General features: G+C 39.8%; 1 protein-coding gene across 1 annotated transcript in view; it reads left to right on the forward strand.

Moving 5' to 3' along the window:
• The window catches only part of LOC112445816 (proto-oncogene DBL-like), a 115,453-nt gene that overhangs the window by 61,719 nt on the left and 40,978 nt on the right, over positions 1–12,756 (forward strand). Inside the window, 6 exon segments of the mRNA XM_059884534.1 lie at positions 505–638; positions 950–1,064; positions 4,031–4,150; positions 6,429–6,620; positions 7,912–8,103; positions 12,328–12,498. Coding sequence (XP_059740517.1) covers positions 505–638; positions 950–1,064; positions 4,031–4,150; positions 6,429–6,620; positions 7,912–8,103; positions 12,328–12,498 — 924 coding nt within the window.

Consider the following 12,756-nt stretch of genomic DNA (forward strand, 5'->3'; position numbering starts at 1 on the left):
TTCCACATATAAGTGACATCATATGGTATTTGTCTTTCTCTGTCTGACTTATTTCACTTAGCATAATACCCTCCCAGTCCATCCATGTCGTTGCAAATGGCAAGATTCTATTCTTTAATGGCCGAGTAGTTTTCCATTGTATATATATATATGTATGTATACCATATCTTCTTTATCCAGTCATCTGTTGTTGGATGCTTAGGTTGCTTCCATATTAAATTAGAACTTTCTACCAGTGAGAGGAAGCTACAAACTGAGCCTTGGGGTACTTGTGCCTATAAAATTGGGGACTGTAAATCTGTCTCAATAGGCAGAGGCTTCTTGGAGATCCTTGCAGCTTTTGGATTCCATGGTACTGAGGTAGTTCTTGACTTTTCAGTGATGAAAGCAAAGGCTGTGCTAGAACTATGCTATTCTGCATCTGTTGCTGTATGCTGCCTTCTACCCAGCTCATTCAGAATAGGTGCCCGGCAGGCTGACACTTCCTATTTTGCCTTTGTACAGAAGGATATCACAGCTGTAACCAAAGAAGGAAAATTTCTGCTAACAAATCTGGAAGTGCCTGATGCTGAGGGTGCTGTGAGTTCAAGACTTGAAAATGATCAGCCGACTAGTGGTGACTGGCAAACTATTAATAAGTAAGTAGTATTCTTTGGGGTTTAGAGTTACTTATCTTATACTTTTGATAGGGAATTATATATTTTTGTGGCTACCTGTTAACCTGCAAAAGTATTCCTGGACCTCTGGCATTCAAGCTGAGAACTCCTCCCCGTGTTGACCCACAGATATTAGTTTGCTCATAGGGGAGATTCTGTGGACACTGATAGTCTCTACCTGGACCAAATGTCATGGGCTGTGACTTTGCCTATAATTCTTAACATCCAAAGCAGGGTTATCTACCTACCTGCAATACAAATCATTGGTTTAATGATGATTTTGCTTTGTTAAGATTGCTGACTCAAGTACATGATATGGAAATAGCTTTTGATGGATTTTGGGAAAAACACCAGCTAAAAATGGAGCAGTATTTGCAACTCTGGAAGTTTGAGCAGGATTTTCAAGAGGTCAGTTAAAACTTTTCTTGGGTACAGTTTCTTTTGTTATGCTGGAGGTTCTTACTCCTTGATCATCAGAAACACAGTCTCACAAGATGCAGGATGCCCATGTATACCCCCAGAGAGGTGAAAAGGAGGCAAGTGTGAGTGTGCTTTGACTTAGAATGAAGAAAACAGCTACGAAAATGCCAACACTTATACTTCTCTGGCTCAGGCTCATTTCTTATGGGAAAGCACTTAAGGAGCTAACGTAGATGACAGGGGTAAAGTTGCTGTCTGCGTTGATGTTTGATATTCAAATGTATTTTAGATGTAAAATACTTTCAGACTATGGGAAATCTACCAAGGGAATAATACTAACTTCCTTCATGATTTTTAAACTACCATCTACCTATACTGACGATATTTAATATGATCTAACAAAACATTTTTTTCTGATTCAGCGACTTATTTCTATAAAAAAGCCTGATGGATGAGATTAAATTGTGTTTAATTATACATTATTTAAAAGGTTATAAGTATATTCTAGTTCTGTCCTTCTGGAAAATCCATCCTATATGGTCAAGAGACATAGCTTCATTTTCCTTTCCCTTTATAGTCGGCCTCCATGCTTCTACCAGTCTCTGTCATAGTATTTTCCCAGGGATCCAAGGAAAAGTCACTTCTCTCTCTTACATGTGGTCAGCCTGTTTCTGCCCATGAATGGCTGACTTGCCTAGTATTCCATTTGTTCTAGCCAAATCAGTTGGGGGAGGGGACCCAGGGCTCAGTTATTACCAGCCTTTTCCCTCTGGTGATTCAGATTTTGAAGTGTCAGGCTCTCGGTAAAACTTTTCTTAAAGAAAGAATAGGTATAGAACAGTCTTTTGGACTCTGTGGGAGAGGGTGAGGGTGGGATGATATGGGAGAATGGCATTGAAACATGTATAATATCATATGTGAAACGAATCATCAGTCCAGGTTTGATGCATGATACAGGATGCTCGGGGCTGGTGCACTGGGATGACCCAGAGGGATGGTATGGGGAGGGAGGTGGGAGTGGGGGTCAGGATGGAGAACACACGTACACCCGTGGTGGATTAATGTTGATGTATGGCAAAACCAATACAATATTGTAAAGGAATTAGCCTCCAATTAAAATAAATAAATTTATATTTAAAAAAATGAAAGAATAGGTCAGATTACTCTTGGGCCTTCCAGATATTAATGTCTGTCCCTCCTCTCCAACCAAACACATGTAGCAACATTACTTTTCCTGAACAAACCCATTGTGCCTCTACTTATATGTTAATTTGCCTCCAGGTTGCATTGTCATCCTGTGGTTATAGTCTGTTCTGTGAAGTCATTGTTGCCTCTGATCACTATTATTGTTTGTCATGAGTCCGAATCTCACTGACGCAATCTGTCTCTCATAGTGACATAGGCTCTGATAGGTTCATAGCAGATAGGTTCTGAATATTTAGGCATTTAACTAAATAAAAGCATATGTGGGAATTTAAACTTGTAAGAAAAAAACTTGAATATTCTCAAACTTGAGATCCTCTTGAACACACAAAATAGGAATATTTTCTTGCATAATCACAGTACAGTGGCCATATTTTTTACATTTATGAATAATGTAATACTTTTCTATTATCTGCAATCAGCATTCCAATTTTCTCAATTGACTCAATCATGTCCTTTATATCATTTTCCTGCCTCAGCACAGGATCCAGTCTAGAGGGTCAGGTATTGCATTAAGTTGTCATGTGTCTTTAGTCTCCTTTAATCTCTAATGTTTTTGTAGCCTTTCTTTGTCTTTTATGACACTGACATTTTGGAAAAATACAGTCGTTTTTAAAATAAAATGTTCACCATTTTGAGTATGTCTGACATTGTCTCATGATTGGATTAACCTGCATATGACCAGCAAGAATACTGCATATGTGATGTGTCCTTTGGAGGGTTTTGGTCACCCTTTCAGGGTGCTGTTGAATTTCTCCATGCTACAGTTACTTCCCCCCACCACCCCTGCCTGCCCTTGCAACTGGTCGGAAATATTGGGTTGGCCAAAGGTTCATTCAGGTTTTCCTGGAAGATGTTATGGAAAAACCCGAATGAACTTTTCGGCCAACCCAATATGTAGGGAAAAAATGTAAGGCCATGCAATTATCTTGCTCCTCATCAAAAATTCATCAGTGTATCATCAGTTGATGATTCTTGCTCCAACCAATCTTTACTATGATAGTTGTGAAATGCTGATTTTTTGTGTAGATATGTCATGAGGTTGTAGCTGTTTTAGGCCCACCAATAGGAACAAGAGCACAAGTCATTTTGAAGATGCTAGAAAAATGTCTGTCAAAAATGCCCTTTAGTACAATATTTATCTACTTATTGGGCTTAGGACTTCATAGCTTTTAATTCATTATGTTCTTGACTGTTCTGTTGTTTGCACCTGGCTGTTGTGTCCTTGTGACATGTCCAGATATTTTTATCAGTTCTTTACTTTCTGGCATAAAGAGATGTTCCAAGCTTATCGTATTCCTGTTCTGTCTCAGCCCTGGAATCAGCCAATTTCCTATGAAGCCCCAATTTCTTTTTCTGGAAAATGATTTTCAAAACCAAGGTCTGGGTATTAGATGTGCTCATTGCTACTGAAGGGTCTTTGTTTCTAGAGCCACTCACCATACAGCTAGGGAATATATGTGCATGTATATGCACGTATGTATACCTCTATACATGTCCACATACAAATGCCTTCACATGTACATTGTGGTCTTTTATAAATCATGAGTGCACACTGATGTCTAGCAGGTTAAATTTTAACAGATTATATTGATTTCTGTGAATAAGATATCTGAAAACATTTTCCGTATGTGTGATTTTTCCATGTTGAGGTTCTTAATTAATAGCATTTACTACAAAGCTTGATTATTAGGTGAAAAGGCTTAATAATTTGCGTGCTTTGAAGACTTTTTCTCCTCCCCTACTTTTAGCTCGTGAGTGAAGCTGAACTTATACTAAATCAACAAGCGGAGTTGGCAGATGTAACAGGGACTATAGCTCAAGTGAAACAAAAAATTAAAAAGTTGGAAAACTTGGATGAAAATTCTCAGGTAAGATTATATTTTAGATATGCAGTGTCTCTAAAGAGTATAATAGTTACATTTTGATGTCTTTTGGTAGTATAAACCCTTATGACTAGTCTCTTGTAACAACAGTCTGTATGATGGGCTCAACAATATTTGTCTATTCTGTTCAGTGTGGGCCTGAGATGAACTTGCAGACATCTCATATAGTTGTAACTGTTTCAGGCCCATCCATAGGAACAAGAGCATACATCATTTTGAAGAAGCTAGAAAAATGTCTATCAAGAATGCTGTTTGGTATTTGGAAACGATGGAAACCTTAAAAATATAATTCCTTAAATAACCATCATTTGATATATGCAACTGAATCAGACACAGATTCATATAGATAGGTCTATTTAGCCTTACCAGCTGTGTGGCCTTGGGTAAACTAAGTTTTCTAAACCTCTGTGTCCTTATCTATAAATTGGGGATGTGATGACCTACTTTGCAGAGTGATTATTAGGAATTATGTGGATGCTGTGGATAAAACACTTAGCACAGTACCTGGGATATATGGACATAAAGCATAAATACTCACAAGAGCCAGCTGTCATTTATTCTGCTGGTCTTAAAGCTTGAACTCAAGGCTTTACACTCAACGCATTCTAGCTTTGCTCTCCTGTCTTGTATGTGAGAGCGAGGCTGTTGTTTTTAAGGTGAGAAAGTGAAAGTAGCTCAGTCATGTCTGACTCTCTGCGACCCCATGGACTATACAGTCCATGGAATTCTCCAGGCCAGAATACTGGAGTGGGTAGCCTTTCCCTTCTCCAGGGGACCTTCCCAACCCAGGGATCAAACCCAGGTCTCCTGCATGACAGGCAGATTCTTTACCAGCTGAGCCACCAGGTAAGCCCTTTTAAGGTGTATTCTCAACAAATAAGTGGATTTCTCGGTAGCATAAGCATCTAAAAACAAAATTGAGAGGCAGTGGTTGTGGTGCTCAGTTCTGGAATTTTACTTGTAGATCTTTGTGATCATGGGGCAAGTTCCAGATCTCTTTGGTTTGGAAAAAAAGAGAAGGCAAACTGGCTTCAGAGCTTTGAATTTTTTGTCTGTTTTTGTTTTGTTTGTTTTCATTTTGTTGTGTTTTGAATATTTTTTAGTTTTAATTGTGGTAAGACACTCAAAATATAATTCACCATCTTAACCATTTTGAAGTGTATGGTTCAACAGTATTGAGGATATCTGCATTATTGTGTAACACATCTCCAGATCTTTTTCATCTTGCAAAACAATGTGAATACACTCAACACTGCTTAACTGTACACTTCAAAATGGATAAGATGGTAAATTTTATGTTTCAGTCACAACACAGGGTTGAGACAGTCAGTAGTTAGAATGGAGACTAAGCTTTGAGTTCCTTTTTGACAGGGAAACCCTGTGGCGGTCTCTTCAAATCTGTCAAGTCCTCAAAAAAGTGAAGTGAAGTGAAGTTGTTCAGTCGTGTCTGACTCTTTGTGACCCTGTGGACTGTAGCCTACCAGGCTCCATCCATGGGATTTTCCAGGCAAGAATACTGGAGTGGGTTGCCATTTCCTTCTCCAGGGGATCTTCCCGACCCAGGGATTGAACCCGGGTCTCCCGCATTGCAGGCAGATGCTTTACTGTCTGAGCCGTCAAGTCCTCAAGTAGATGGCAACTAGATCTAACAGGATTTCCATGGCTGAGGTGATATGAAATCCCTTAGCTTTCACTTGGCTGGTTTGCATCTCATTGATTATATTTTGTTCTGTTCTAAATCTGTACCTCCCAGGAGGAGCAAATCTCATCCACCTTCTGGGTGGGCTGGTTAATTTTCTGTTTCTGTGACCAGAAGTGCATGAGCTTCCGATAACACCGCTGCCATAGCTAATGACATTAGGCTTTTCAGGTGGCACTAGTGGTAAATGACCTGCCTGCTGATGCAGGAGACATAAGAGATGCAGGGTCAATCCCTGGGTCGAGAAGATCCCCTGGAGGAGGGCATGGCAACTCACTCCAGTATTCTTGCCTGGAGAATCCCATGGATAGAGGAGCATGGTGGGCTACAGTCCATGGGCTTGCAAAGAGTCAGACACAACTGAAGCAACTTAGCATGCACATGCACGTATAGCTAATGACTATAACTGGAAGCTTTTTTGCAGCTGGCAGAAGTATGACATCAAACCGTACACTTGGCAATATCTCCCTCTGGCTCAACCAATTTCCTTTTTAATTACATTTTCTCCCCCTCTATTCAGATAGAGATCTCGCAGTTATTATTTTCCTTCTTTCTTAAAATCAGGACCTGTTAGCAAAGGCCCGGTTCGTAATAATACATGGACATAGGCTCGCAGCAAGTCATCATTATGCCCTGGATTTGATCTGTCAGAGGTGCAATGAACTACGTTACCTTTCTGATATTTTGGTAAATGAAATCAGAACCAAACGGATACAGCTCAACAGGACCTTTAAAATGCATAAACTCCTACAGCAGGTAACGTCACAGGACATGGTGCATTTCTGAAAGATAAATTATATATTTTTTTCTACCCGAGTCCTTCTCAGAGGCTATAGGGCCAGGGTTTGGCATAGCTTTGAAATTAGATTTGTAAGAAGTCTGAATAACTGAGTTTGATTATGCCTATTTCATTCGTCCACTTTGCAGTATTCACGGCCGGTCCAAGATTAAGGACCATAAGGATTTTGGCCCCTGTTCTGAATATGAGCATGGTGGTAGTGATGGCTTCCTCTGTTTTAGGTTCATCTCTGAAGCCTCTGCTCTGGTGATAGTTTGCAGTTAGAACACTTTGAAAAACCATGGGGGCCATTTTGCTCAAGTCTGACTCTTATTCCACATTTCATAGTTACAGCAATGTAACTGTGAGCAACAGTGATTAGAAACTGTTCTAACAACAAACAGTGATTAGAAACTGTTCCTCCATGGAATAAGAGTCTGACCCCTTTGATGATTAGGCAGTGAAGAGAAGTTTTGATCATGGCAGTGGAATGTAAAATAGGGGTATCACATATAGGCATTGGATCTGAACATGAGCATTCTAATCTGTACATCTTCTGTGGCGAGGAAACTTTTTCTTTGTGCTAGGCGATCATCATGCATTTTTATTACACTTGAGATTTTGCAAAGAATTTCATATTTCAGTTATTGATTTTTGGGAAAGAATGTGCAGCTGGTGTTGAGAGAATGGTCAGAATGAATTCCTTGTTATGAAATGAGTGCAGGGCTTCCCAGCCTTGGCCGTGCCTCTGAAGTACCTGTGGAGATACAGAGAAGAGATTTCTGGTTGCCAAGGGGGAGGTTCGTCAGGGAGGGATGGAATAGGAGATTGGGGTGAGCAGATGCAAACTATTACATACAGGATGGATAAACAACAAAGTTCTACTCTATACCACAGGGAACTATATTCAATATCCTGTGATAAACCGTAATGGAAAAGGATATGAAAAAGAATATATATGTATATATATAACTGAATCACTTGAATCACTTTGCTATGCAGCAGAAATTAGTACAACATTGTAAATCAGCTATATTTCAAAAAAAAAAAAAGAAAGAAAGAAAGAAAGAAATACCTGTGGAGCCTGGCTTACAGCCCAGAGCTACTGAATTAGAATTTCTGGGAGTAGAGATTTTTTTTTTCTTTTTAACAGCTCTGAAAACAACTCTGATTCATAGCAGCCAGGGCTGATAAACACTCTCCTAAGGGACAAACAGATTTCTCATTTATTCATTCATGGTTTGTGTGTGTGTGGGATTTGCTTACCAGGCTCTCCAGTGCTGTGATGAAGGAGAGTGCCTTCTGGCTAATCAAGAAATAGACAAGTTTCAGTCTAAAGAAGATGCACAGAAGGCCCTCCAAGACATTGAAAATTTTCTTGAAATGGCTCTACCCTTTATAAATTATGATCCTGAAACCCTACAGTATGAATTTGGTATAATTTTATCTCCTGAACTCAAGGTAAGAGACTTGGGGGGGCATGGAAACAAATTTTTAAAAGCTATGATTGTGTTAGTGTTGATAAGAGTTTTACTGCTTCACAGGCAACTTTACATCACGTTGCAATTACAGAGTTCTCTTAACGATCGGGGTTATATCAGAGCCACTGTTACGTGTCAAAGAATCCTAATATTTATATTTGCCTTATAATGAGTAATTTCCTACCTGGAATGTTAGGTCCATGAATCAAAGTAAATCAGAAGTGCTCAAACAGGAGATAGCAAGAGTGAACATTGACATTTTAGTAATCAGTTAACTAAAATGGACTGGAATGGGCGAATTTAATTCAGATGACTATTATATCTACTACTGTGGGCAAGGATCCCTTGGAAGAAATAGAGTAGCCTTCGTGGTCAATGAAAGAGTCCAAAGTGCAGTACTTGGGTGCACTCTCAAAAATGACAGAATGATCTCAGTTCATTTCCAAGGCAAACCATTCAACATCACAGTAATCCAAGTCTATGCCCCAACCACTGATGCTGTAGAAGATGAAATTGATCAGATCTATGAAGACCTACAAGACCTTCCAGAACTAACATGATATGAAAGATGTCCTTATCATCATAGGGGATTGGAATGCAAAAGTAGGAAGTCAAGAGATACCTGGAGTAACAGGCAAGATTGGCCTTGGAATACAAAATGAAGCAGGGCAAAGGCTAACAGAGTTTACCAAGAGAACACACTGGTCATAGCAAACAACCTCTTCCAATAACACAAGAGAGGACTCTACACAAGGACATTACCATATGGTCAACACTGAAATCAGATTGATTACATTCTTTGCAGCTGAAGATGGAGAAGCTCTGTACAGTCAGCAAAAACAAGACCAGGTGCTGACTGTGGCTCAGATCATGAACTCCTTATTGCAAAATTCAGACTTCAATTGAAGAAAGTAGGGGAAACCACTAGACCATTCAGGTATGATCTAAATCAAATCTCTTACTATTATACAGTAGAAGTGAGAAATAGATTCAAGGGATTAGATTTGATAAATAGAGCACCTGAAGAACTATGGACAGAGGTTCATGACATTGTACAGGAGGTGGGGTTCAAAACCATCCCCAAGAAGAAGAAATGCAGAAAGGCAAAATGGTTGTCTGAGGAGGCCTTACAGATAGCTGAGAAAAGAAGAGAAGTAAAAGGCAAGGGAGAAAAGGAAAGATATATCCATCTGAATGCAGAGTTACAGAGATTAGAAGGAGAAATAAGAAAGCCTACCTAAGTGATCAATGTAAAGAGAGGAAAACAAGAGAATGGGAAAGACTAGAGATCTCTTCAAGAAAATTAGAGACTCCAAGGGAACATTTCATGCAAAGATGGGCACAATAAAGGGCAGAAATGGTATGGACCGAACAGAAGCAGAATATATTAAGAAGAGGTAGCAAGAATACACAGAAGAACTGTACAGAAAAGATCTTCATGACCCAGATAACCACCATGGTATGGTCACTCATCTAGAGCCAGACATCCTGGAATGTGAAGTCAAATGGGCCTTAGGAAGCATCACTATGAACAAAGCTAGTGGAGGTGATGGAATTCCAGTTCAGCTATTTCAAATCCTAAGATGCTGTGAAAGTGCTGCACTCAATATGCCAGCAAATTTGGAAAACTCAGCAGTGGCCATGGGACTGGAAAAGGTCAGTTTTCATTCCAATCCCAAAGAAATACAATGCCAAAGAATGTTCAAACTATTGCACAATCTCACTCATCTCACACACTAGCAAAGTAATGTTCAAAATTCTCCAAGCTGGGCTTCAACAGTACATAAACTGAGAATTTCCAAATGTTCAAGCTGGATTTAGAAAAGGCAGAGGAACCAGAGATCAAATTGCCAACATCATTGGATCATAGCAAAAGCAAGAGAATTCCAGAAAAACATCTACTTCTGCTTCATTGACTGTGCTAAAGCCTTTCACTCTGTGGATCACAACAAACTGGAAAATTCTTAGAGATGGGAATACCAGGCCATCTTACCTGACTCCTGAGAAATCTGTATGCAGGTCAAGAGGCAACAGTTAGAACCAGACATGGAACAATGGCCTGGTTCCAAATTGGGAAAGGAGTACATCAAGGCTATATATTGTCATCTTGCTTATTTAACTTATATGCAGAGTACATCATGCGAAATACTGGACTGGATGAAGCATAAGCTGGAATCAGATTGCAGACAGAAATATCAATAACCTCAGATACGCAGATGACACCACCCTTATGGCAGAAAGCGAAGAACTAAAGAGCCTCTTGATGAAAGTTAAAGAGGAGAGTGAAAAAGCTGGCTTCAAACTCAACATTCCAAAAATGAAGATCATGGCATCCTGTCCCATCACTTCGTGGCAAATGTATGGGGAAACAATGGAAACAGTAACAGACTATTTTCTTGCGCTTCAGAATCACTGCAGATGGTGACTGCAGCCATGAAATTAAAAGACGCTTGCTCCTTAGGAGAAAAGTTATGACAAACCTAGACAGCATATTAAAAAGCAGAGACAATCCTTTACCCTCAAAGAACTGTCTTGGCAAAGCTATGGTTTTTCCAGTAGTGATGTATGGATATGAGAGTTGGACCATAAAGAAAGTTGAGCACTGCAGAATTGATGCTTTTGAACTGTGGTGTTGGAGAAGACTCTTGAGAATCCCTTGGACTGCAAGGAGATCAAGCCAGTCAATCCTAAATGAAATCAGTCCTGAATATTCATTGGAAGGATTGATACTGAAGCTGAGGCTCCAATACTTCAGCCACATAATGCGAAGAGCTGACTCATTGGAAAAGACCCTGATGCTGGGAAAGATTGAAGACAAAGGAGAAGGAGATGACAGAGAATGAGATGGTTGGATGGCATCACCGATTCAATGGACATGAGTTTGAGCAAGCTCCAGGAGTTGGTGATGGACAGAGAAGCCTAGCATGCTGTAGTCCATGAGGTTGCAAAGAGGCAGACACGACTGGGCGACTGAACCAAACTCAACTGAATTTCCTTTTTGAGCTTTGAATGATTTTTAATTAAAAACATTTTTTTTTTTGGCTGAATGGCATGTGACATCTTAGTTCTTCCACTGGGGGTTGAACCTATGTAGCCTGCAGTGGGAGTGCAGAATCTTAACCACTGGATCACCAGGGAAGTCCCATGACTGCATCACTTTTAAACTCTTTTCACTTACTAGCAGCTTTCACATATATTTTCTTGTGCATCCTTCGAGAAATGTCCAAAACTGTCATAGGATATTGGGCCCATATCAAGAACAGTCTACGCCTATCATCTTTCCTTCCTGCTGCAGTGACCACCAGAAGATGCTCTGTAGACACAGATCCAGCTTTCCCACTCAGTTTGAGGATAAAGTGATAAAGGAAGGATATGGGTCTACCTGGGAATGGGGAGCAGTAGAAGCTCGTGTTGGCAGGGTAGAGAGCTTAGGGTAGTTCAGCACCACCCCCTTGCAGCTGCCATCAAGCTCTCTCTCCACAGTATAGATAAGAGCATCTTGTGATGTTATTTGCTGCTAAAGTGTCTCATTGACTCCAAAGTTTAGAATAGTATTTAAATCCATGTTTAGCTTCAGATCTTAGGGGCATGCCGCAGAAGATCAGAAACATAGCCTTGGCGATAACCAAGTGAGTCTAGAAGCAACGAAGCCTAACTCTTGCTGCCTCAAATCATATAGGAGGGCCAGAAGGGTACATTATCCATCAGTGACTCTGAGGAGCCTTTTACTGAGTTAGACAAAAAGTTCATTCCAGTTTTTCCATACCATCTTACAGAAAAACCCAAACGAACTTTTTGACCAACCCAGTATAACATGGTGAACTGTAGAATGTCCTGCAGGCTAAAACATAACAAACTACTGTGACAGCGCTTAACTTGGTAGCTTTCTTGTGCTCAACACACCCTCTTTTCTAGCTGTTATCCCCTTTCAGCCAATGAAGGGTAAATCACCTATTCAGTGACTGACTTATTTGATGATTGCTTGATAAATTTCTTCTTCAAGTTGTTTTGGTCGAGACCTTCTGGTTTTGTAACCATGTGAAATAATGCCTTAATCTGTTCCCCATTACTTTCCTAAATTTCTTCTAGTTGTATATTAAAGTCTAAATTAATTTTGTATCTGTCTGAGACTGAGAAATGTAATAGGATTTGTTATGACCCCCATTTCAGAAAATATTTCATAGATTTCTTGTGTAACCTGCAGGTTCAAATGCAGACCATCCAACTCAAGCTTGAAAACATCCGAAGTATATTTGAGAACCAACAGGCTGGTTTCAGAAACCTGACAGATAAACATGTGAGGCCGATTCCGTTTGTAGTATCTGCTTCTGACAATTTGGTCAGATCTGGAGCACCATTTTTTCACCTACACAAGGTAGAGTATCTTAGATTCCCCTTTTCTCTCTCTTTTCTTCTTGCTGTTGTTTACTTTGTTACTTTTAATGTAAATACTGAACTCATTCTTCAATCCTGAGAAATAGGAATTGTTTTTTTTAAGCATCCTTGGTCATGTGCAGATTGTATTGCAGAAGGCAGGAGTCATGATAGAGATTATTGTACAATAATTAAACATAGTAGTAATATAGTACAGTACAGGATGATGAAAATCTGGGCCTGAATTTCCCAATTTTGC

The sequence above is a fragment of the Bos taurus genome, unplaced genomic scaffold (genome assembly GCF_002263795.3).
Source record: "Bos taurus isolate L1 Dominette 01449 registration number 42190680 breed Hereford unplaced genomic scaffold, ARS-UCD2.0 Super-Scaffold_1723_ScbfJmS_2085, whole genome shotgun sequence".
NCBI lineage: Eukaryota > Metazoa > Chordata > Mammalia > Artiodactyla > Bovidae > Bos > Bos taurus.